This window comes from Phaseolus vulgaris, chromosome 2 (assembly GCF_000499845.2).
Source record: "Phaseolus vulgaris cultivar G19833 chromosome 2, P. vulgaris v2.0, whole genome shotgun sequence".
Taxonomy (NCBI): Eukaryota; Viridiplantae; Streptophyta; class Magnoliopsida; order Fabales; family Fabaceae; genus Phaseolus; species Phaseolus vulgaris.
In genome coordinates, this window is record NC_023758.2 from 3,295,638 (window position 1) to 3,322,476 (window position 26,839).

The 26,839-nt window shown below is 34.7% G+C and overlaps 4 protein-coding genes and 1 long non-coding RNA gene across 5 annotated transcripts; 1 reads left to right on the forward strand and 4 right to left on the reverse strand.

Annotated features, from left to right (window-relative positions):
* Positions 1-378: 378 nt before the first annotated feature.
* Positions 379-1,822, reverse strand: LOC137809866 (uncharacterized). The gene is made up of 5 exons (XM_068610928.1): positions 1,579-1,822; positions 1,472-1,503; positions 1,205-1,312; positions 1,032-1,097; positions 379-402 (listed from the first exon to the last, which is right to left on the reverse strand). The coding sequence occupies exons 1-5, from the start codon at positions 1,820-1,822 to the stop codon at positions 379-381; spliced, it is 474 nt and encodes a 157-aa protein (XP_068467029.1).
* Positions 1,823-6,897: 5,075 nt separating this feature from the next.
* On the reverse strand, positions 6,898-7,521 carry LOC137809867 (putative ubiquitin-like-specific protease 1B). Its single transcript, XM_068610929.1, has 4 exons — positions 7,498-7,521; positions 7,315-7,443; positions 7,128-7,231; positions 6,898-7,012 (listed from the first exon to the last, which is right to left on the reverse strand). The coding sequence occupies exons 1-4, from the start codon at positions 7,519-7,521 to the stop codon at positions 6,898-6,900; spliced, it is 372 nt and encodes a 123-aa protein (XP_068467030.1).
* Positions 7,522-8,232: 711 nt separating this feature from the next.
* On the reverse strand, positions 8,233-8,784 carry LOC137809589 (uncharacterized). The gene is made up of 3 exons (XR_011080783.1): positions 8,722-8,784; positions 8,505-8,630; positions 8,233-8,424 (listed from the first exon to the last, which is right to left on the reverse strand). It is a non-coding gene; the product is annotated as an uncharacterized lncRNA (long non-coding RNA).
* A 5,519-nt stretch (positions 8,785-14,303) lies between these two features.
* LOC137810252 (isoflavone reductase-like) lies at positions 14,304-16,017 on the forward strand. Its single transcript, XM_068611427.1, has 5 exons — positions 14,304-14,625; positions 14,718-14,852; positions 14,961-15,198; positions 15,298-15,501; positions 15,611-16,017. Exons 1-5 carry the CDS (start codon positions 14,410-14,412, stop codon positions 15,772-15,774), a joined length of 957 nt encoding a protein of 318 aa, XP_068467528.1. The 5' UTR covers positions 14,304-14,409; the 3' UTR covers positions 15,775-16,017.
* A 708-nt stretch (positions 16,018-16,725) lies between these two features.
* LOC137810253 (eugenol synthase 1-like) lies at positions 16,726-18,573 on the reverse strand. Its single transcript, XM_068611428.1, has 5 exons — positions 18,157-18,573; positions 17,940-18,074; positions 17,503-17,740; positions 17,192-17,395; positions 16,726-17,107 (listed from the first exon to the last, which is right to left on the reverse strand). The coding sequence occupies exons 1-5, from the start codon at positions 18,337-18,339 to the stop codon at positions 16,941-16,943; spliced, it is 927 nt and encodes a 308-aa protein (XP_068467529.1). The 5' UTR covers positions 18,340-18,573; the 3' UTR covers positions 16,726-16,940.
* Between the last annotated feature and the right edge of the window lie 8,266 nt (positions 18,574-26,839).

Below are 26,839 nucleotides of genomic sequence, written 5' to 3' on the forward strand. Positions count from 1 at the left end.
TGCTTTTCGTTTTTAAGTTAGTGGATGTATGCTTTACTGACATTGTTGAAACCATTGTAATTTTGTTATTCATTAACAGTATTGTTATTGATTAATTTTGTACTATTGTTTTTATTAATGAACTTTGTACTTAATGGTGACAATTATATTGTGAACCCTGTTTGCATCCAAAAAATCCAAAACTAATCACTCAGTTGCAGGATTAAGTGACTGTGCAAAAAGTACAACATAGGTCTCCAGTTAAAATAAAAGGGGTCCCCACTTACATCAAAACACCAGAATTTGAGGTAGTCTTTCACCAATGAATGGCCTGAACCTCCAATGAGGTCCCTGGACTCCCATCTCAACCCTCTTTGCAGCCAAAAAATCCAAAACTAATCACTCAGTTGCAGGATTAAGTGACTGTGCAAAAAGTACAACATAGGTCCCCAATTAAAATCAAAGGGGTCCCCACTTACATTAAAACACCAAAATTTGAGGTAGTCTTTCACCAATGAATGGCATGAACCTCCAATGAGGTCCCTAGACTCCCATCTCAATCCTCTTTGCAGCCAAAAAATCCAAAACTAATCACTCAGTTGCAGGATTAAGTTACTGTGCAAAAAGTACAGCATACGTCCCCAATTCAAATGAAAGGGGTCCCCATTTACATAAAAACACCAAAAAAACTGAGATGTTAATAATCGTCATTTAACATTATTTGACGTCACATACAAGTTTGAGCTACATAATATTCAAGATTGTCTAATTCCTTATTTTTTGATGGCCTTGAATAATAACTCCATCTTTTCTGCATCTGAAAATTGATGAGGATGTCAAATGTTAGACAATATACATGGGCAACTTTCATTATAGTTTTTAAAGTGTTGTTCATTTCTTGTATTGTACCTAGAGTCGTGGGTGGACATATGTCAGAATTGAAAACCTACATGAATGACAATTTAATTTCAAGCATGTAATGTAATGTAAAGAAGACGATTATTATTTTAACCTGCACAGTTGTATTACATTTATGTTGTTTGACTGCATACCTTGACAATGTTGTTAAGAGTGATATTAAGGTAGAAGTTCCTTCGATTTGGAGTGAAAATGCCCACCTAAAAAACACACAAAAATACTTGTATGAATGACATGACATGGAATTGTAAAAGAAAAGTTTTTTTTCGTGCGTTAATACATTCTTTAAGACTAAGACAAAGCCAACTTCAATTAGAGAACCAAATTCTTCATTCTTTAAAACCTTCCCATGAACACTTGCACTTGCAGTCCCCGTCGGATCCTGTAAAGCAAGAAATTTAATATACAACTTCTTCTGCACAATGTAAGAAAGACTACATAATAGGTATATTACCTTAATTGTTATTAACATGTCTCCTAGACCAGTGTGCTTGCATGATTTGATTAGACAACTTAAGAGTGGGAAAACATCTAATTCTTTCAAACCCTAAACCCTAAACCCTAAACCCTAAACATCTAATTCAGAACCACGTCCTTCAATTTCTCCTTCGCAATAAAATGAAAAAATCATTAGACATAAACTTTTGTTGTTCCATTCTAAAAAACGTGATTGAGTATTACCTTGGAATTGAAGGAATTTTTCTGCCCATTTCCATTGGTTGGATGTAAAATCACGGTCATAAGTTTGTTGACCTATACGGTTTATAAGTTCTTGAGTGTTTACTGATTGCTCAGAGTTTCGATTAAGAATGATGGCTTGCACATTACCAGCTGGTCCCGGAATGACATTGGTAGTAGAGTTGCAACGTCGTACATAACTACAAATGTCATTGTCGTCGATATCAAGCCCTTCCCATGACTCCATTTGGAATGGATGTATAGTTCAACAAATTTATCCTATCGCATGCCATATATAGATGAACGTTGGGCACATGTTATTGAAGGAAGGAAAAGGGACGAAAAAGCAAATGTATTGTCTAATTAATAACATATCATAAATGCAAGAATAATTTGTTTTTTTAAATATTTTTTAAGGTGTGGTGCAGTTTAGGTGAGGTGTCATATAAAGATGAACGTTGGGCACATGTTGACATTTGAAGCAAGGAAAAGGGATTTATGTGAAAAAACAAATGTATTGTCTAATTAATAACATATCATAAATGCAAGAATAATTTTTTTAAAAAATATTTTTTAAGGTGAGGTGCAGTTTAGGTGTGGTGCAGTTTAGGTGAGGTGCCATATAAAAATGAACGTTTGACACATGTTGACGTTTCAAGCAAGGAAAAAAGACTTGTGTGAAAAAGCAAATGTCTTGTCTAATTAATAACATAACATAAATGCAACAATAATTTTATTTAAAATATCTTTTAAAGTGAGGTGCAGTACGGTACTTTTCTTAAAATGGCAATAAATGCTGAATTTGCCATGAATGTTACGTGGAAGGATAGTTTTGCTCCAACTTTAACTTTACTTTTTTGCAGGTGGGGTTCATTCCTCAATGCCACAAATGCTGATTTTTCCATTCACACATTAAAGAGAAAGTGTGTGCCCTTCCTCAAAGTCCAGCACCCCGTCCAGCACCCCGTCCAGCACTGTCAGCATTCATTGATAGCAACAGTTCTTCTTCATTGTTCTTCATTGCATTAACTACAAATTCAAGAGCAGATAACGTCCAGCACTGTCAGCATTCATTGATAGCAACGGTTCTTCTTCATTGCATTAACTACAAATTCAAGAGCAGATAACGACCAGCACTGTCAGCATTCATTGATAGCAACAAATTCTTCTTCATTGTTCTTCATTGCATTAACTACAAATTCAAGAGCAGATAACGTCCAACACTGTCAGCATTCATTGATAGCAACAATTCTTCTTCATTGTTCTTCATTGCATTAACTACAAATTCAAGAGCAGATAACGTCCAGCACTGTCAGCATTCATTGATAACAACAGTTCTTCTTCATTGTTCTTCATTGCATTAACTACAAATTCAAGAGCAGATAACGTCCAACACTGTCAGCATTCATTGATAGCAACAGTTCTTCTTCATTGTTCTTCATTGCATTAACTACACATTCAAGTTAGCAGATAACCATTGAAGGTTCTGTTGGTGAAGGTACTCTTGCATTCAATACATAGCTTATTTGTAACTTTGTGCAAATTGTTAAATAATGCATAAAGCTAGTCATAGTTGTTTAATAATGTAGTAGATTTATTTTGTTCATTGTTTGAAATGTTTAAGTTAAGTTATATAAAGAAAATTGTATACATATGCATTCATGTTTTTTGTCAATGTGAGTTAAGCTAAGCATTGTACACACAACATGTTTAAGGTAATGGCAGATTTGTCACTTGATGACATTCCGTTCTTTGAAGAATCTCAGCATTTGAATCATTTAGCTGGGAATGATTATGTGGCAAATATACTTCCTGATACAGATTCCCATATCAATATTGATGAGTCCGTTCCAAATGTAGTTGATGAATCAACTCCTACAGTTGGAATGTGTTTTGACACTGCAGATGCCGTGAAAAGTTATTACCGACAATATGGCATTAAAAAGGGTTTTGCAATTAGAACTCGAAGTTCGAAAAAAGGACCTAACAAGGAATTAAGGTACTTCATCTTGGTATGTGCTAGGGCGGGAAATTACATGTCTGCGATTCCACCAAAATTAAGCACTCACCCTACTCAGACGGTTGAATGTCCGGCTCGTATAACTGTTGGAATAAAAGAAGGCAAGTGGTATATTATGTCGGTACACGAGGAACACTCACATCAATTAAGCCCGACGAATTCTAGATTGTTTCACGGTAATAGAAAAATATCTTTGCAGACAAAAGAGTGTTGGATATTAATGACGATGATGGGGTTCGTATAAATAAGACTTTTAGGTCTTTTGTGTCTGCTGCTGGTGGTTACGAGAATCTCGACTTTGTTGAACGAGATGTGCGTAATTATGTTGCCCAAAGTAGGAGAGCATTGGGGAAGGAAGGTGATGGAAAAGCTCTCTTAAATCATTTCTGTCGCATGAGGGAATTGAATCCACAATTTTATTTTGACATTCATTTGGGCGATGATAACCGCATACGACATGTATTTTGGGCTGATGCTAGAAGCAGGGCAGCATGGGATAGTTTTGGAGACATTTTATGTTTCGGTACCACATACCTAACAAATAAGTATGATATGCCGTTTGCACCTTTTGTTGGTGTAAATCATCACGGTCAATCAATATTGTTGGGATGTGGACTCCTATCTTCTGAGGACACTGATGCTTTTGTGTGGCTTTTTCAAAGTTGGTTGCGTTGCATGTCAAACAGACCCCCTGTAGGCATTGTCACCGATCAATGCAGGGCAATGAAAATTGCAGTTGAAGTTGTGTTCCCAAATGCACGTCATAGGTGGTGTCTTTGGCACATTATGAAAAAAATACCAGAAAAACTTCAAGGATATAGTCAATACAAGGAAATGAAACGTGGAATGAAGACAGTAGTCTATGAGTCCACAAGTGTTGATGATTTCTTGTCTTCGTGTGCAAATTTGATAAATACGTTTAACTTATGTACAAACGATTGACTTAGTACATTATTTGAAGAACTACATGTATGTTGCACTTGCTTGTTATTTGAATTTAGGGGAATTTTGTGTCGGCACTGCCTTGTTGTCCTTGCTCAAGAAAAACTGACAAAAGTCCCAAAAAAGTATGTATTTGAAAGGTGGAGTAAAAATCTAAGGCGAAAGCACACGTACATAAGATCATCCTTTGGCACAAAAGACAAGGATCCACAAGTTCAAAGGTATGATGGATTGTGCAAGAAGTTTTATGACATAGCTGAACATGCCAGCGGGGAAATTAATACAACAAAAATCTTGCATAAACAACTTGACCAATTTGTGTTGGAATATGGTCAACGAAGACATGATCAAGATAGGACAAAGCATAACATCTGTGGAGGTCCTGAACAACCAACACCAAGTACTCCTACCACAGCAATCAACATCAACGGTGATATCCGTAGCCCTATGCTTGTGAAAAGAAAGGGTCGGCCGCGATCAACACGACAAAAATCCAGGTGTGAAAAGGCTCCGAGAAGAAAAAATACATGTACTAGACGTCAACTTCCTAGTCAGCCAACTACGGTTAGTAAAACTATTTCTTTTCATTACCTTTTCATTATTTTGTTTACTTTGATATGTCAAATGTAAATATTATATCTAATTCAAAACTAAATGCCTTAGGGAATTGAGGAAGGAAGTTATGTGGGAGGTGCTCAAGCAAATCTGTCTGATCAAACTGAAGGGAACATGAATACATTCAATGGGATGACTAATGCAATTGCAGGGGTACGTGTCTATTGTATTTGTTGTTGTACTTCTTCACTATTTTTCACGTTTGGAACTTCTTGTTTTGTTTAATTACTACGAAATAAAGTGTAGGTGTCAAGTACGGGGTCTGTTGGCTTTCTTTCATTGTTGAACTCAGTCCAAACTAATTTACCAATATCTCAAGAATCAAATGCATCAGAGTTGTTTAGGTTTGTGACCTTAAACCCAACAAATGTTCTATAGATATCAATTTGTTCATGTAAGTTAAATTCATTATTTGGTTGCAGGTTGTAATGAAGGATCCACAAAAAATTTTGCACACAAGGAAGTGTTTTATATGACATAGAAGAGAACCTTTATCATTTTTGGTGCATCACAACTCCTCACTATTTGAACATCGTACATGGGATAAATTCCTATATGTATTGATAATATTTGTTGTACTGCAATGTTAAGTTACAAATCAATTTCATGTCTTCTTTGTTGCATTGAATTTCGTTGAATTGAATGACAATTAGGTTGGTCATAAAATTATTGTAATCCCCTCCTCTGCATGCATGCAGTTGCAGTGAGAAAAAACAACATGAAAACCATAACCATGCAGAAAGTAATTCATGGGTCCCCACTTATTAACACATGGGTCCTCACTTACAGTATAAGGGTTTCTATGACCACCACATCACGGTAAAATCCACCCAATTAACATTCATACACTGCAACTATGTCTCACTTACACACAACATTCACTTCCATTTACAGGAATCCAAAAGAATATTTGAAAACAATGACCAAGCAGAAAGTAATTCATGGGTCCCCACTTATTAACACATGGGTCCCCACTTACAGTACAAGGGTTTCAATGACCACCACATCACGGTAAAACCCACCCAATTAACATTCATACACTGCAACTATGTCTCACTTACACACAACATTCACTTCCATTTACAGGAATCCAAAAAAATATTTGAAAACAATGACCAAGCAGAAAGTAATTCATGGGTCCCCACTTATTAACACATGGGTCCCCACTTACAGTACAAGGGTTCCAATGACCACCACATCATGGTAAAACCCACCCAATTAACATCCATACACTGCAACTATGTCTCACTTACACACAACATTCACTTCCATTTACAGGAATCCAAAAAAATATTTGAAAACAATGACCATGCACAAAGTTATTCTTGGGTCCCCACTTTTTAACACAAGGGTCCTCTTACACTATAAGGGTTCCAATTAATTTATTAACAAAGACCTTCACATTCATGTGCTCCAGTGACAACTTTCTGCCCAAAATATCATATAAAAAAATTCTTAAATTAAATAACTTAAATGAAATTGAGAATGCTTCCATTCATTAAATAAAAGTATCTACATTGTTCACATCAACTCATAATAACTAACACTTTTTTTTGTTATAATTGAAAGTGTCCAATAAAAATCAAGGGCAATCTACTTCCAAATCTGTCAATACGGCTTTTCATTGAACGTTAGACTCATGCAGCACCCACGAAGTTAGCATCTCTTGACGAAAGCGTAAGAGCTCCTTCTAAATAATATATCATGGAATCAGTTTGCAATCACCAAACTATAAATAAAATGTGTTAAGTAATCAAAATAACTTTTACCGTGGTGTAATTGGGAAAGGTATTCCCTTCCAAGTGTTGTGAACCATCCCACAACTCCATATATTTCACAACTAAAATACCACAGTCATAACTGCATACAACCAATATAAATTTAACCCTAAAGAAGAATTCTAAATATTAACTCCAAACCAAATTAGAGAAAATATCAAATCAAAATAAATATGAATATTACTGTCAATACTAACCTATTCGGTTGTAGGGGAACATTTTCTTTTAACAATGAAATTTGAGCACCACTCTTTTCAGAAAATTCGTCAAGAATTTCAAAAAGGTGTTGTAGACGATCAACCTACAACATGCAATTTAACAACAATGATAAAGAAATCCAAACCAAATATATTCATAAGTATTCAACAACATCCAGGTATTTACCATTGCTTTATCAATCTTGAATCGATATTGAATTCCATGACCAATGGAGTCCAATACATGCAATTGCCTGGTTCGACAATTGAGTGCGTAAAGCCACCAGTGTTCCTTGAACACGGTTGGGACAAACACCTACAAAACGTTGCAAAGTTTAAAGTCACACTCAACATCACCATTCTAACAAACACCAACAAATTTCACAGAAAACATCAATAATATTAACTTACATAATCACAATAAGATATTCCCTAATATGGGAATAAAGCATTCTCATAAAATGACATGTAATCCAAACTGGACCATGAATTTTGTACCCCATTGTTGATCATCTCCTCAATTACACGAGTCTGCAACAACAAACTCTATTATTAGTAATAACAAAAACTTAAAAGAAATCAAAATGAATTTAAATCAACACTAACCGCAAAAAACGGATTGAATGAAAAGCGATTCACCACTCCAAAATGAACAATTTGATTCATATTTAAGAAGCCAGTTACAAATAGCATAACCTACAAACACATTCAACATAACTAAGTAAATATTACAAGTAAATAGAATAACTACTACAATATGTACATTTTTACCATATTGTCAACTCTTGATCGCGGCCTTAATTATTGCAAATCCAGCCTCGTCAACATGTTGTTTTGTATATCCACAATGACACTACATCAACATTTAACACCAACTCAATAATCAAGCAATAACAACAAATGAAGTAATGCCTACAATTATATGTACTTACCGTTTCATGTCAAACTTGAATGCAAAAAATGTTTTATAAATTTTGGAAATATCCAAACTGCATGAGCTTGGACCAGCATAGCTTTCTCCATGAGAGGTTGGGTTGGCTCCACGCACAAATCCAACTGACCACTTGTTTTCTTTAACAAGCATTTGTCGGACCTCTTTAATTTGCTTATCCAAATGATCAATTTTTAATTCGTTATCTACAACTTTCTTCTCACAAAGTTTGTGCTGGTAAACTAAGTCGTCCCACTCACTTTTACCACCACTACCTTCCCCAACACCCTCATCAGAATCTGCTAAGGCTTCTTTCAAAATTTGGATTCCTTCCTCTTCAGCACTTACTGGCCAATCGCATACAATCTGAAAAAACACTTACTTTTGAGTTAATCTAAATTTTCTGCAATAACATGCACCAAAAACTAAACAATTCGCAAATATACCTCAGCAGATAAAAAAACTTCATGTAACCTTCTTCCACGATTATTAACACTCGGCCAATGCAAAAATCGTGGAAAACCAATACACTGGGCACGGTCGCCAACACCCACATGGTGGACCGCCCACACCTATTTCCAAAAATATAATACGTAACTAATTAACAATTAAACAAAATCACTAATAATTTAAGACAACATAATTTTAGAAATTGTAACTAACCTGCAAAACAGCGACACAACCTGCCAAATATATTTCACTAACATTCTTGTCTTCGTAGTAAACTTGGGATGCCCTCATCAAACTTGTAACTAAGACATTATACAGTGCACCCCCCCAATTATATAATTGTAATGCATCTAAATTGTCTAAACACTTAAAAGCAAAAGAAGTAAATGTTCTAGAAGTACTAGGAACATAAAATACATATAACCCTAGCAATATGTATAACCTAACAAAATCATCAACATTTTTGTTCAAATTTTTATCCTCCAACTTTTTCAAAATTGTTGATAAATTCATTTCCTCCCCTTCTTCAAACAATGTATTCACAACACCTCCCCCATCATTCTCCATTTTCACCTCTTCCCCCACAACCGACAATCCTAATGCAAAACGCACATCAAGAGTTGAAAATGGAACTATACTTTTTCTAATCCTAAATGCTTCCTTATCGGCTGCCCATCTACTTAATAGTTCTCTCATGAGGCTGTTAGATATATCCAACACTTTGTCCATTTCAAGCATCCACTTAAATGGAGTTTGTTTAATCCTTTCTTGTTGAAACCTACTAAGTTTACGGTTGACATCAACAATATATTGAGTCAGCACATTCTGCCTAACTCGTACCTGCAACATCAGAACATAAACCAATAACAACAACTTTATTTATTCAACCATGTCAATTCACAAAATATTCAACTATTATGAACAAAATGTAAAATTAGTACCTTCATATCAGCTTTTGCATGACGGACAAAATTCTTGGACCGTGAAGTTTCCATTCTCTAAAACTTCAAAAAACCAATGACCACCACATCATGTTAAAACCCACTCAATTAACATTAATACAGTCCAACTATGTGTCACTTACACATAACATTCAGTTCCACTTACAAGAATGCAAAAACAAAATTTAAGACAATAACCATGCACAAAGTTATGCATGGGTCCCCACTTATTAACTCATGGGTCCCCACTTACATTATAAGGGTTCCAATGACCTCCACATCATGCTAAAACCCACCTAATTAACATTGATACCATCCAACTATGTCTAAACTACATACAACAATCAGTTCCACTTACAGGAATGCAAAAACAAAATTGAAGACAATAACCATGCAGAAAGTTATTCATGAGTCCCCACTGATTAACACATGGGTCCCCACTTACACTATAAGGTTTCCAATGACCACCAAATCATGCTAAAACCCACCCAATTAACATTCATACCATCCAACTATGTCTAAACTACACACAACAATCACTTCCAGTTCTTGGAATCCAAAAACAAAATTTAAGACAATGACCAAGCAGAAAGTAATTCATGGGTCCCCACTTATTAACACATGGGTCCCCACTTACACTATAAGGGTTCCAATGACCACCAAATCATGCTAAAACTCACCCAATTAACATTCATACCATCCAACTATGTCTAAACTATACACAACAATCACTTCCAGTTCTTGGAATCCAAAAACAAAATTTAAGACAATGACCAAGCAGAAAGTAATTCATGGGTCCCCACTTATTAACACATGGGTCCCCACTTATTAACACATGGGTCCCCACTTACACTATAAGGGTTCCAATGACCACCACATCATGTTAAAACCCACCCAATTAACATTCATATCATCCAACTATGTCTAAACTACACACAACAATCACTTCCAGTTCTTGGAATCCAAAAACAAAATTTAAGACAATGACCATGCAGAAAGTAATGCATGGGTCCCCACTAATTAACACATGGGTCCCCACTTTCACTACCAGGGTTCCAATGAACACCACATCATGCTAAAACACACCCAAATAAGATTCATACCATCCAACTATTGTCAACTACACACAACATTCAGTTCCAAATACAAGAATCTGAAAAATAAAATGAAGACAATCAGCATGCAAAAAGTTATTAATGGTTCCCCACTTATTAACACATGGGTCCCCACTTACACTATAAGGGTACCAATGAGATAGAAATTTAATATACTGACTTCCTTTCTAGGAGTGTGCGACAATTCCTCTTGTCGGCTGAAACATAAAATATTTGCAGTATTCTAGACAACAAATACATATTCAAGGGTAAAAAACTAAATATAATATGTACACCAAATGATGATACCTATTTGCTGTTAACAAAATGTCCAAAAAAGAATAACCTTAGAGGAGGCTTTTGGAATTACAAGTACTTTTATGAACACATGATTCTCCAACTTACCAAATGTGTTAGGACTTTAAGATTTTCATGAAATTTCATATGAAGGATCAGGAGACCAAAAACCTTTAACTGCCCTTCAGGACTTAGGCCATGAACCCACGTTAATTTCTAAGATACATTTGTTGCTTCTCAGTATATCAATTTCGAATGTCAGCCACCCTCAGTTCGCACTACTCCGCCGTCACCGTCAGTTCGCACCTTTGCCCTCTCCGCCGTCACCGTACACAACTTCTTCTCCGCAGTCACCGTTCGTCTATCTCTACACATTCCTATGCTTGCGGGAAATTTGAATTTCAAACCCTAATACACTCTTCCCCCTTTTCAGATCACATGCCACGTTGCTTTTACCAAAAATACCAAAAGTGCCCATGCCACATCATCCATTCCTCCACGTCACACAGGTGTAAATTGGAACAAACGGTTTGGATGTGTCAAATAATCATTTTCCAAATTTTAATTTGTCAAATAATATTGTTTTACTTAAATATGTTAAAAAATTATTATTTTCTATATGAAATTATAATTAATAATTAAAGCATCACTTATAATTATTTACGATTTAAATTATAATATTGTTATTATTATATATTTTCATTCTTCAAATAACATAATACAAAAATTTTAATTATATAAATTTTAATTTTAATTTCATAAATTAATTTAAATATTTTAGATATAAAATTAAAAAAGAGTTGACTAGTGAATATAAAGTTCTTTTTTATTTATTTTATGAATATATATATATATATATATATATTACAATATTTATATATTGTACTTTTTTTTTTATCAGCAATGAATAAATAAAATTAAAGGGGATACTTCAGGGGTATCCCAACCAATATACAGTAACCAGAAGTGGACTTCCTATATCATCCACAAGCGAAACTCTCCTTTATGGTTGGAGCAGAACAACCTTAAAGTGAGAAAACCCTACCAAAAAAAAAAAATAACCAACATCGGCGACCACCGATTACACATATGGTGAACGCTGCTTCATCGATCGGCGATCATGTTGACCTATGGAGAACGTCGCTTCATCAACCGGCGATTATGTTGATCTTTGCATACCTACGACGACCACCGACTATGCACATGGATATCGCCGTTTCATCGACCGGCGATCATGTTGACCTTGTATAACTTCAGCAACCTCCGACTACACACATATGGAGAATGCCGCTTCTTCGATCGGCGATCATGTTGACAGAACGCCGCTTCATCGACTACACATATTGTACTTTTTTTATTCTATTTTATATGTTTGTAGGTTTAATTTTTAAAAAGAAAAGAATAGTTTTATTTATTTATAAATCCTTCATTTCTTAGGTATTACTAGGAAATATATTAAGGTTGATATGAATGGTAAATAGGCAGGTAAGAAGTATGTAAGAAGGATGGATAATTGGGGACCTTTGTGTCTTAGACAAATGTTGGGATTAAGTATTGTTCCTTAAAATATAACTTAAACTAGAATTATTGAATAAAAACTAATTTTAGATAAAAAAAATAATTAGTTTTTATATTATAAGTAGTTGTTGTATTGACTAAATTAGATATTATTTTAGGAATTAAAAAAAATTATCTAAATTAATTTTTATTATTATACATATTTTCTAAATTAGTATCTAATTAGTTACTTTATAACAACTAATTATTTATTTATAATTTTTAAAAATTGATTTTTATTAATTAATTTTATAGTAGTGTGAGTTATCGATAATATTTGCCTTCGAACTGGTTACTGGAAAGACTACGGAAAATGGATTAGGACAATTTGATCCTGTTGTAATAAGAAAAGTGAGAATAATATCATATTAAAACACTATAAAAATCATCTTTTGCAATTTTAACAATATAGTTCATTTTATTTTATATGAATTAATATTGTAGTGATCAATGGATAAATAAGTTTTACAATAGTTAACAAAGTAACATAAGATCTGGACCATAAGTTCGCAGGCCTCTAATTTTTTTGAAACAGTGACCAAATGTGATAGTAGTATCTTAGTCATCTGCACTGTTGTGTTTATTTTTATTTTTTTTGTTAGAAGTTTGATTGTATTGCGGATGTTTATAATCACATTTTTCTAGGAACTCTTTGCTGGATATTAGATATTAGATATTAATAACATATTTGAATATTACATTTTAAAAGAATTACTCATTGACTTGTTCTGATTCTAAATTTTTAATAATTTTTGTTATAAGACCAAAGAAGAAGAAGAATCTACAAGATTTCAACCAATTTATTAAAAAGATGAAAAGAGACATTCAACGATGTCGCCATTTTAGAACTTTAGAGATTATAATAACATTATCCGATTACCGCCGGGCTTAGTACAGTCATATTATTTCTTCACTCATAATTCTTCCATAATAACTTTTTTCTCATGTCTCTTACGTTTCTTCATCATAATAATTTTTTTTATCATTTAAAACTTATTTTGTATCAATTTTACATTGGGTAAATATTTACTGTATTATTTCCTGTGATAAAAACTAGATAATAATTAAAAACTGAAACATGTTATGTAAATTATAAATCATTTTAATCAAAAGCATAGACTCATTTGTTTAAACTATGTAAGGCGGTTGCAGGAAAAACACAAAAAAACAAAAATGTTTATTGAATGCACCCTTTTTTGACAGTTATGTTCGGTTGCTGTATCTTCATTGACTGATTCTTCCAATGTGGTATGTTGCACAAAATTGACGTTTTTCTTTTTTAAATATCTTACAAACTCATGTTTCCATTTTTCACTAAATATTGGATAATTTTTCGAATCAAAATATTTTTATTTTAAATATGTTTGAGTTTCTAGTTTGCTTAATAATCTTCTTGACTGGAGCGTATATTAAACTGAGTATATGTTTCAAATGAGTTACAAACTAGGTAAGACACGAACACCTTACACAACACAAACATCAAACATAAGTAATCTCTAAAACATAAAACACTAAGATGTAATTTATTAAACATTAGCTTGTTTATTTGCAAACATATGTGCTGCATAAAAATAAAAATAAACGAAAGTCAAAATGATGGCTTTTATTGGCCTTGAGAATTCATGACGCCATGATGCAGATGGGCGCGGTGAGGAAATAGATATTTGTTTATTTTTGGTGCGTTCAACATGGAGACCAATGCTGTAGATATACGTTTAGAACACATCTTATGAACATCATATACCAAACTCAAATATTCGTTGGTTTTGGACCGCTGAATTCATGGCGCAGCCTCCCTTCTGTCAAAAAATACATATTTCTTTATTTACTCAGTTATTCTTGTTGACATATTCAGCCACATTTCTCATATCCCAAAAACTTGCTTGCCCTATAAATACCAACCCAAGTGTTGCTGTCTATTCATCACACAGCCATTCTTGCTTTAATCAGTTACCTACAAAACAAGAAAACCACACACTGCTCAGTGCTTGCTTTCACTGTGATATCCTCTCATGGCTGGAAAAGATAGAATCCTTGTTTTGGGACCCACAGGAGCCATTGGAAGACACATTGTGTGGGCAAGTGTGAAGGCAGGCAATCCCACCTATGTCTTGGTTAGGGACACTCCACCCACTGTTAACAAGCCAAGGCTTGTCACAGCTGCCAATCCTGAAACCAGGGAAGAGCTCCTTCAGAACTTCCAAAATTCTGGAGTTTTTCTAATCCAGGTTCCTTCCTCTCTTCATCTCATCATCATTTTTACCATTTTCTCTTTTTCAACTCTTCTCAGACTATTTATACTACTCATTTGTCTCTGCAGGGAGATATGAATGATCATCAAAGTCTGCTCAGCGCAATCAAACAAGTTGATGTCGTAATCTGCTCATTTGGAAGACTCCTCATAGAAGACCAGGTGAAGATCATTGCAGCCATAAAAGAAGCTGGAAACATCAAGGTGCCACTCTTGCTCGTGGAAAATATCTTTCTTTCTGAATACGCACATTAATTTTCCACATAAATCCTTCTATATATTGTGACATATTAAGTGTTGATTATTCAACAGAGATTCTTCCCATCTGAATTTGGATTGGATGTGGATCGTCAAGATGCAGTTGAACCAGTGAGAGAAGTTTTTGAGGAAAAAGCAAAAATCCGGAGAATAATTGAAGCTGAGGGAGTTCCTTACACTTACCTGTGTTGTCATGCTTTTACCGGTTACTTCTTACGTAACCTAGCACAGATTGACACCACTGTTCCTCCTCGCGACAAGATATTCATTCAAGGAGATGGAAATGTCAAAGGTACTTACAATTAATAATTGTTTTAGCACACACACTATTGATAAAATTGGTTGAAGAATGTGTATATATATAATTAATATTGTGAGTGAGTTGTTTCAGGTGCATATGTGACTGAGGCTGATGTGGGGACTTACACCGTGGAAGCAGTGAATGACCCTAACACCTTAAACAAAGCCGTGCATATAAGACTTCCTGCAAATTATCTGAGCTTAAATGAGATTGTGTCTTTGTGGGAGAAAAAAATTGGAAAGAGTATTGAGAAAATCTATGTTCCAGAGGAAGAGGTTCTGAAAAATATTCAAGGTAACACTCTCTTATCTTATATATGCATTGCTGCAGGTTGAATAATAAGTTTGTGAAATTAATAAACCATGTATTCATTTATTTTGGTTTTGGTTTTGGTTTACTGCAGAGTTGTCTTTCCCAAATAATTACCTGTTGGCGTTATATCACTCACAGCAGATAAGGGGAGATGCAGTCTATGAGATTGATCCCACCAAAGACGTTGAGGCTTCTCAGGCTTATCCACATGTTAAATACACCACTGTTGATGAATACCTGAACCAGTTTCTCTGATTTCTCAAATTTCAGGAACATATCTTATCATGCTGTGCAAAATCTCCAATAAGACTAATGATGTCGTTTTCCTTTCTTTCAAAATTCCTTCGTTTGTCTAATCCTTCAGAAACCATTTATTATATTAATGCATCTTCTTTTAACCCAGAAAGAATAGCAACACTGTAATCTGCAGTCAAAAGTACTGTTTCTAAATTTATACATCATTCTTGGATGAATGCGTCTCATTGCTTGTTTTATGCTTGATTTGGTGAATGGCTCCCAAAAGATTTCAAGCACTTTGGTGCTAAGATATATGCTAAGAAAAGATTAAGGAAAAATAAAAAATAGTACAGAAGCATACACTACACTTCATTAAAAAGAAAAATGTTAAAATATAACTGTGCATGGTGTGGAAAAGCACCAGGGGTAAATTTATTTTGTCATTTATCAAATTAAAAAAATTAAAGCAGCTAAATACATTTAAAAAAATAAAACTCATCAAAACCAAAGGCAAGATATTAAATTAGGTTCAAAATTGAATTTATGAATGAAACTGAATTAAAACACACTCAAACACCCTTACACTTGCTTTTGTGAAGCATGGTTTGCCTAAAAAATATGTTTTTATTTTTTCTGTGTATTAGTTGTAGCCAGAATTTATAGTGCAAGTATGGGTATTATTAGGAAATCTATATTTTATTGTTTTTAGGTCTTAAAATCTCACTACATAATCTTTTTACACTCACCTTCTTATTATAATGCTGGTATTATCACCTGCACAACTTATTTAAGCCCATAAATATAATGAAAAACTTTGACATTATTTTGTTAAATGTTTGAGAAAATCATACTATAATACCAGTGCTTTAGTTTAGAACTCAAAAAATCTAATAAATTACATACTGTCTTAAAGTTCTAATATAATGTAAGACTAGTGTATCTTGTAATTAAATCGTAACACACATGTACTAAAACAAATCGTGACAGAACTTTAGTATTACTATATCAGAAGAAGATTTACGCAGAACCATGTTAAGTAAACAAAGAGACAGTGAAGAACTCTTTTATAGACAACACAAGCACAAGTAACTAACCAAACGAAAGACAATACAAGTGTACACAAATGCTCTGCTTTTATTGAACCGGGTGCAGTAGTTTATTGGCAATTACGCATTCCATAGATTTCAGACGAATGCATTCAAATAGTTGTCAACGGTAGTGTATTTGACCTCAGGATAAATTTCAGAAGCTTCCACACCTAAAGAAGGGTCAAGCTCATGGTTGGAAATAACTTCCTTTACCACCATTGCATGGCCTAATGCTAACATGAAATTGGCAGGGAAAGGAGACTCTGCAAAGAAAAACAAAATCACAACATAAAAACAAAAGCATTGCATTCACTGGTGGTCAATGTTGATAAAGTATATACACTGACCCTGGATGTTTTTAAGAAGCTGATCTTCTGGAATGTAGACTTTCTCAAGGGTACTCTTAATCTTGTTCTCCCACAAGGAGACCAGCTGGTTGAAGCTCAAAACATTGGCAGGGAGTTTCATGTATAGAGTTTTGTTCAAGGTTCTTGGGTCGTCCACTGCTTTTATGGTATAAGTCCCAACATCTTCCTCCGACACATAAACAGCTGAAACAAATGTTTCAAATGCACAACTGAGATAACTGAACTGCTGTCTATTACACTTTACTTGTACAAAAACATGCAATAGATTGATTTGGCATGTGGTTTGTTACCTTTCACGTTTCCATTTCCTAGAATGACAACCTTATCCCGGGGAGGGGCTGTGACATTTTGTTGTCCCAGTGTTGACAAGAAGTAACCAGAAAAAGCATATGAACAAACGTAAGTGTAGGGGATTCCTTCAGCTTCAACTGTCCTTCGGATATTCACCTTTTTATTGAAAAAACTGGCTGCTGGCTCAACTGCATTGTGTCTGTCCACATCAAGCCCGAATTCCGAAGGGAGGAACCTCTGATGATAGAAGAAACAAGGATTAATTGTTATGAAAGTAGACTTTTGAGCCTAACTCAATCCCATAAAACTGGCTTATAAGGTTAAGGTTTGCACCCACTTATCTATAATGAAAGACTCTAATCTCTAGTCGACGTGGGATCTCCAACATTATTATGTCTCATTCAAGGTTTTGTAACACAAGACATTATGCGTGTACCTTAATGTTTCCAGCTTCTTTAATTGCTGCAATGAGCTTCACTTGATCATCTATCTGCTGTCCACCCAGTGTAGATATTACAACATCAACTTCCTTTAAAGCCTTAACAAGGCTTTCATGATCATGTAAATCACCCTGCAAAAATCACCCACAGGGATTTCCATCAAAATTTGAAACACTAACCAAATTTGACTTACATAAAAAGAAAGGCACATACATAAAGCAGAGTGACTCCTGAGGCCTTGAATGTCTCAATAAGTTTAGACTTTTCAGGATGAGAAACAGTGTTCTCTCTGATCAACACAAACGTGGGATGTCCTGCTTCTGTGCTGGCCTTAACTATGAATTTTCCTATGTATCCTGTTCCTCCAAGAACCAGGATTTTGCTCTTCGCTGCCATTCAACAAAAACAACTCAAATTTCAGGTTCAGATCAAAATAAGCACTGAGTTTGAGGATGTGATGAGTTTAGGGATGAATTGGCCTCCTATTTGTAGAACAGTTTCTGGGATTCATTGACGTCAATAGAGAAAAGTCTAATAATCAACTAAGAAAAATGTACTAATACTTGAAGGGATTCATTGAAGTTTGTTGTTTATAATTATTTTTTGAAGTTTCTTATTATGCATTCACACATTTTTTTAGAAGGAAAATGATGGTTTGAATATATTTTTAGAAATGACACTCTCACAATTATGAAAGTTGAATATATTTTGATGTGATTGATTTAGATATAAATATATATAATAAAAAATAAATTTATAATTAAATTATATAAAAAATATTAAAATAATAATATTGAGAGTTATAACGTGGTTGGATAAAAAATAGGATTGTCAATGTATTATTATGATTTTTTTTATAATAATTTTTTTTATTATGAGAGCTTACAAATAATAGTGGAAACAGTGCAAAAATGCTGCAGTGGTGAACTATGGTTGTATATAAATTTTGGTTGTTCATGTATCATTGTTAAGAAATTTTGGATTTGCTAATATAATAATGCGAATTGTTAAATTTACAGAACAAATTACACAGTTATTTTTTTGAGTTTTTTTTAAAGCCAAAATAATATTATTAATAAAATTCACCAAATCACAAGTATCAAGATTAGTGTAAGATTTACAAAAAGAAACAATGCAAAAATTATTTTATCAAGTTTTTGAGTGAATTTTTATATAAAATAATAACACATAGGAACATTACAAGAAAATTATGAAATAAAAATCAATTTTTAATGTCAAAATAATTAATTGTAATATAACTAAATTAGAGATCATTCTAAAAATTAAAAAAAAAATTGATTTCTATATTAACTTTTATTATTATTAAATAATTTTTAAATTGATATCTAATTAGTAATAAGATTTAAGAACGAATTATTGGGAGATCGTTATTATATGTACTCAATTATTTCTGCATATAAAATTTTAATAAATAGTTAGATCTTTGACTATGATTAATTTTATAAAGTGGTGGATAAAGAAAGTACCACCAAAAGTGTTATTTTTTTTGGGTGGTCAACTGCACATAATATAATATTATTTTGTATGGAGGAATATTCCATATTGTGTTGTAAGGTATGATAACAGTCGTATTTTATTTCGTATAAAAAATTTAATTAGTCAATGTTTATAATGAATATTAAACAATCATACTTTATTGAGCAAACTCTACAAATAATAATAGTATTAATACAATTAAATAAGTAATAATATAACTTTTAAAATAGCAACATTTATACTCTGTTACTATTAAGCCCGCGAAATTTGACTCAATGGAGGTTGAATTAGCTTGCACAAACTTCTAGACTCTAAATTTTATTATTTATGTTTTTATAGGGAAAAAAAACCATAAAGTCTTAAAAAATAAATAAAGTAATCAGAATTTCACCTTATGTCAATTCTAAAGTAATCCTAAACAAATAAATATCAGTCTTAGAATATAAAATATATAAGACCCTTCAAACCAAGCTAATTAGTAAGATATAACAAGAGAGATAAATGATGTGTTTTACACATAAAAAAATATAGAGAAAAAAAGTGTGTAACGAAATAAAGAAAGAGATTATTATTTTTAATTAAAAAGATAAAATTAGTTTATAAAATTAAAACAGTAAATATAATATCATTATTAAGATCGCATGCACATTAGGTAAATCTATTATATATCTAATAAATTATCTATCCGAATAATTTGTATTTTTTTATCAATAAAGAATTAATTAATTAAAAAGATAACACTTAAAAATTTCCAATCTTTATAAAAAAAAAATTGCATCCTCTTTATTTTTAATCTATTTGCTGAGAGAGTCTTGAATTATTTTCGACAAGAAAGTTTAACTTTATCTAAAATAAGAACAAAAAAATCCAAGGGAAAAGAAAACAAGAAAAAAAAATGGTACAACTGAACTATCCCTTCTTAATTTTTTTTTTAAAAAAGAGATATTTGTGAAAGTGATCTTACGAAATAAGTGAGAGAAAACGGAGGCGCGCTTAGGGTTTGTGGCGGCGCGCTTAGGGTTTGCGGAGGCGCGACAGCGTTCCATCGGACCAGTGAGGAGCGGCGATCAGGGGCGGCGGACGTGCGTTCACGTTTTCCACCAGCACGGCGGCTCTGATCGCGTTTTGTGCGAACCTCTTCACCGGGTGCAGCGGACGACGACGACCAGGGGCTGCGGGGGTGGCGCGCGACTGGGTCTGTGCGCAGTGGTGCGGGGCGGCTGTGCGTGGCGGTGGTGCGGTGGGCTTTTGAAATGGCAGAGGGTTCTAATGGTTTCATCATCCCATGGAAGTGTTTGAAGGATAGGGAAGAATCTCCGGCGAAGACTGTATATGCTAAGTCTGGACAAAAGAAAACTTTTGCTCAAGCTTTGGGAACTACATGTGATATTCCTTTGTCCGAGTTACCCACTCCTTATATTAAGGGAGACATGATTGTGGTCCGGATCGATGAAACAGAATACTTGACTGGCCTTGAGGATTGCAAGACTCATTTACATGGTCGGGTTATTCTTTCTAAAGGAGATAAACCTCTCACACACCTAGACTTAACTAAAAAGTTGCAACCGGTGTGGAAGGCTCTTGGACCGTGGAAAGCAATTCCTCTTAGGAAGGGTTTTTATGAGTTTGAGTTCGCTTCTTTAGAAGACATGCGGTGGGTTCTCGGGATGGGTTCCTTGAAGTTATCTCCGGGTTTCTTGAGACTTTTTGCCTGGACAAAAGATTTTGTTCCAACTACCATGAAGAGTACAAAAACTCAGGCCTGGGTTAGAATCTATAGTTTGCCTTTGGAGTATTGGAGGACACATGTGATTTTTTCAATCATAAAATGTCTTGGTACTCCTTTGGTTTTGGATGAGAATACTATGAGAAAGAAAAGGGGTATGTTTGCTAGAGTACTGGTGGATATTGATATGTTGTCCCCTCTTCCTGATCATCTCTGGGTTGAACGCTCAGACTTTACCTTTGTAGCTGGTGTGGAATATGAATGGCTCCCTCCTTTTTGTTCTCACGGTAAGGTGATAGGCCATGAGCTTGCTCAGTGCCGAGTGATTCATGATCAGGGTCGTGCTCCTGGGTCTCAACATAAATCTTCTCATAAGATAATTGAACGAGATCAGGGGAGGACTGAGGTCCCAAAACAACATAAAGAGTATCGTAAAGAAGATCCGCAGCCGAAGCACGTGGAAGGTTACACTGATAAATTGAACATTAATGCTTCTGCCGGAGCTAAAGCAGGGTCACTCTTGGGTTATACTGCTCTTGATAAACCAGGTGGAGTAGAGGACGATTTTGCTGATATGCCTTCTCTTGAAGATGCCTCAGATCATGAATCCAGGCAGGGATTGCCCACTCACACTTCGAATTTCCCAGAAACGGGGACGCTAAGGAATTCACCTCCCCTTATGCAAGCCAAGGGCTCCAATCATGTGGAGGTCTTGACTCCTGTGGTGGTATCACCTCAATTACGTCCCATCTCTCCTTAGCGGGTTAAATCACTTGTTCATACTACAACCCTATCCAATACTCCAATTGATGGCCATCATGAGGAGGTCTCTGCTATTGTGACTGTACCATCCCCGTCGTTGGTGCTAAAAAATCACTTCTCCTCTCTTGATGGTTTAGACACTACTGATGTGGGAGGTGATCCTTATATTGGTACGTCTAGTGCCATTGTTGAACCTCATAAGGCTAAATCTTCTGCGAATGTTAAAGCACTATCGTTGGTCCTACAAAATTACTTTTCCTCTCTTGATGGTTTGGAAAATACAAATGTTCTTTCAAAATTTTGGGCTGATCCCAACGAGATGGAGGAGGATGACAGTGATACTGGGGAGGAAATAGTTTGCACTAAAAGAAACCCAGGGAGACCACCTAAGAAGAGTGGTAAATCCAAAAAAACTACTAAGGCAGTTCTCTCCACACCGTCGCAATGAAAGTCTCTTCATTTTTCTGGAATGTTAGAGGATTGGGAAAGCACAAAACTGTGGAGATGTTGATTAGTTTACTCAAACTACACAAACCTCTTCTGGTTTTTCTTGTTGAACCTATGGTGCCGTACACTGATGCTTTTGAAGTCATTTTCAAATCTGTTAATATGCATTTGGTGGCTACGTCTCCTATTGTTAATAAAACTGCTAAGCTTTGGTGTTTGTCGGTTCCTAATTTGGTTCGAAATTTCTTGGTAAATGAACAATTTATTTCTGTAACTTGTCATTTGCATGATAAATGTTTTAGTTTTGCAGGAGTTTATGGTGCTACCACATACGTGGCTAGACGGGTTTTGTGGAGGGATCTTAGTTCCTTCAAAGGGTCTTGGTGTATTATGGGTGATTTTAATGTTGTGCTCTCAGCCGATGTCTGTAAAGGAGGGGTGGCTCCTAATCAAGTTTCTTGCAATGAATTCCTTGATTGGATTAATACTAATGATCTTTCTTGTATGCCTTTTACCGGTACTTGCTATACTTGGTGTAATGGAAGGAGAGGGCTCCATAGAATTCATAGAAAATTGGATAGGGCGTTATGTAACGAAGTGTGTTTGGATGAATGGGATTCTTGTACTTATCAGGTTCTTGTTAAAAATTGTTCTGATCATTCCCCTATTCTTACTAGTCTTGCTAGTAATTCTTTGAAGAAGGTTAGCAATTTTCGTTTCTTTTCTATGTGGCTTCAAGACGCTTCATGTATGAAGCTTATTCATGATTCTTGGGCTAATAAGGTTGTTGGTTGTCCTATGTTTATTTTACATCATAAGTTAAAAAGGTTGAAAGTTGAGCTACGTGACTGGAATAAAAATTCTTTTGGTAATGTTCACAATGCAATTCTTCTTAAACAGGGTCTTCTGCTTGGTATTCAACAAAACTTAGAGACTGCTAGTATGTCTGATATTGATGGACTTCTCTGTCAAGAAAGGATCGCTAAGGAGGAGCTTAATCAGGCTCTTCACTGTCAATATTTGTTTTGGAAAGAAAGGGCTAAAATGCTTTGGTTTAAAGATGGGGATAGAAATACTGCTTTTTTCCATGCTGTGGTTAAGAGGAGGAATAATTTTAGTGGGATTCATCGTCTACGAATTGATAATGTTGTTACTGAGGATCCTACACTCATTGAGGAACATATTTTGGACTTTTATAAAACTCTTTATGCCGAGTCTATTTCTCATGATCAGGATGCAAACAATATGGAAGATTTTATTAGTACTTATATTCCTCAGCTGGTTTCCTCTGAGGAGAATATGATGTTGCTTAAATGTCCTGATTTTTTGGAGATCAAGAATGCTGTTTTTAACCTTAATGGTAATAGTGCATCAGGTCCTGATGGCTTTGGTGGTGTTTTTTATCATTCTTGTTGGGATATTATTGGGACAGATGTTTGTAATGCAGTCCAACAGTTTTTTAAACAAAACTGGGTTCTCCCTGGAATGAATAGCAATGTGGTATCTCTTATTCCTAAGATTCAGGGTGCTGAATCTATTAAAGATTATAGGCCGATTGCTGTTGCTAATTTTAAATTTAAGATTATTTCCAAGATTTTGGCAGATCGGCTTGCTCTTGTGGCTGCCAGAATTATTTCTCCTAATCAGTATGGGTTTGTGCAGGGCAGACAGATTCAAGATTGTATTAGTATTGCTTCTGAAGCTATTAACTTGCTTTCTAAAAAGGTTCACGGAGGCAATGTGGCTTACAAAGTTGATATTCACAAAGCTTTTGACACTCTAAGTTGGAAGTTTTTACTATCAGTTTTGTCACGCTTTGGTTTTCAGCCCTCGTTTGTCGGTTGGATTAGTACTATTCTCCGTTCAGCTATGCTTTCTATCAGAATAAATGGTAGTTTGGTGGGTTTTTTTCCTTGTAGTAGAGGTGTTAGACAAGGTGATCCTTTGTCTCCTATATTTTTTTGTCTTGCAGAGGAAGTTCTTAGTAGAGGTCTCTCAAAGCTTGTGAATGATAAGAAGATTCTACATATGGCTAGTCCACAAGGTTTTCTCACTCCCTCTCATATTTTATATGCGGATGACATTTTTATTTTCTGTAGGGCGAATACTAAGTCTCTTAGAAATTTGAGAAATTTTCTTAAAACATATGGTGATTTCTCTAGTCAATATGTTAATAATTCTAAGAGTAGTTTTTTCACCATGGATAATTCTACAAGATTTGTCACCAAAATTCAGCGTATTCTTTCTTGTAGTCATGGTTGTTTGCCTTTCACTTATTTAGGAGTGCCTATCTTTGTTGGTGCTCCAAGGGGTCGTTTTCTTCAACCTTTGGCTTATAAAGTCAAATTGAAGCTAGCTTCTTGGAATGGTAAATCTCTTAGCATGATGGGTCGAATTCAGTTGGTCAATACGGTGATTACGGGTCTTCTAGCTTATAGTTTTAATTTGTATAAATGGCCTGTTTCTCTTCTTAAGCAAGTTGAACAGTGGTGTCAAAATTTTATCTGGACTGGTGATATTCTGAAAAAAGGTATAGCTACTGTTAATTGCGATACGATTTGTTCTCCCCTTGAGAATGGAGGTTTGAAAATTATTAACCTTCACCATGAAAATAATGCTTATCTTCTTAAGCTTGCTTGGAACTTTGCTTATAGCAACAAGCCTTGGTCTCTGCTCTTGAAAGCTAGGGTCCTTAAATCAAAATGAGTTTCGAATGGTTTATAGATCGTCATCTCTTTGGCCTGGAATTAAGCAGTTTTATTCTACTATACTTGATTATACTTCTTGGACTGTTGGTACAGGTTCTCTTATTAATTTTTGGAAGGATAAATGGTGTGCTACTTCTTCTTTAGCAAATATTGCAGGATTATCTGATGGTGCTAGTATTCCGGATACAGTCTCTCAGTTTTGGACAGGTAGTGGTTGGAATATTCCATTGTCTTTACAGCAGATGCCTCATCTTTTTAGTCATAACATGGTTAGGGCGGTACAGGATATTCCTAATTGGATTCTAGATGAGTCTGGTCGTCTCACTCTTAAATCAGCTATGACTTTTTTCTTGGATCCAGGGGTTTCCTGTGGTTGGGGTAAATTTATTTGGTCTTCATATATTCCGCCTTCCAAAACTCTTGTCCTTTGGAAAGTTTTTCATGGGCGGCTTCCTACAGATCAGCATATTCAAAATAAAGGTTTGCATATTTGTTCTATGTGTACGCTTTGTGAAAAGCACGAGGAATCTATTCAACATTTATTTTTTGAATGTGCTAATGCTTTGCGTATTTGGAGTTGGGTTCAACACATTTTTCCTACTTATCATTTCTCTAATAAGGATGATCTTCTTTCTTTTATTAAGAGTGATGGTAGTCCGTTGGTTAAATTAATTAAGCTAGCTGTGATAACTTTTTCTATTTGGATGATATGGCGTATGAGGAATTATGCTCGTTTTCAGGATAAGATTGAGGTTTCTAGAGTTATTTTGGTTATTAAAGACTTAACTTGTCTAGTGGGTAATTCGTCTAAAGCTTCAATGAAGAATGATATGTTTGATTTCAATGTGCTAAAGTTTTTTGGTATTAACACTCATACTGGTAAAGTTCTACGTCCTCTTCCTGTTAGATGGGAGTTTCCTTCACCAGGCTGGGTAAAAATTAACACTGATGTGGCTGCTAGGGGATATCCTGGTCTTGCTACTTGCGGAGGTATTTTTCGTGGGAGTATGGGGGAATTTATTGGAGCTTTTTCTGCGTTTCTTGAAGTTCAGACTGCTCTGGTTGCTGAGTTTTATGGGGTTATACATGCTATGGAGGAAGCTCAAAAGATGGGGCTTACTAATGTCTGGCTGGAATGTGATTCTGCTTTGGTTTGTGCTGCGTTTACTGCTAGGACAAATGTTCCTTGGATGCTTCGTAATCGATGGAATGTTTGTCTTAATTACTGTGGGAAAATTAGGTTTACAGTTACTCATATTTTTCGTGAAGGAAATGCGTGTGCTGATAAGTTGGCTAATTTAGGATTTTTTTCATAAAGAACCTTTTCTTTGGTATAATAGGCTTCCACCTTGTCTGTTCTTAGAATTCTTTATGAATAGGTATAGTCTATCTATATATCGTTTTTGTTAACATATGAGTTTTGGTCTAGTCCCCCCGTATTTTTGTATTTTTTTCTTTTGTTTAATAATATTTTTTTCATGTGATGGTAAATGATTGTTGTTACTTGAGGTGTCAGCCTAGTTGAGATCTTAAGTGGCATAGTGATACCTAACATGAAAGCTTTTATTTAAAAAAACTATCCCTTCTTAAAGTAAAGTTCATTTTCTTTTTCAATTAAAAACTGTGATATCGTCATTTCCGATTTCGAAATTTTATCTCATCATATTTATCTTAAAAAAAAATTGTTACATGTACATGTTATCACAAAGCGTCGATTATCAAAGTATTTTCTTTTCCTATAACAAAAATAGAGTGA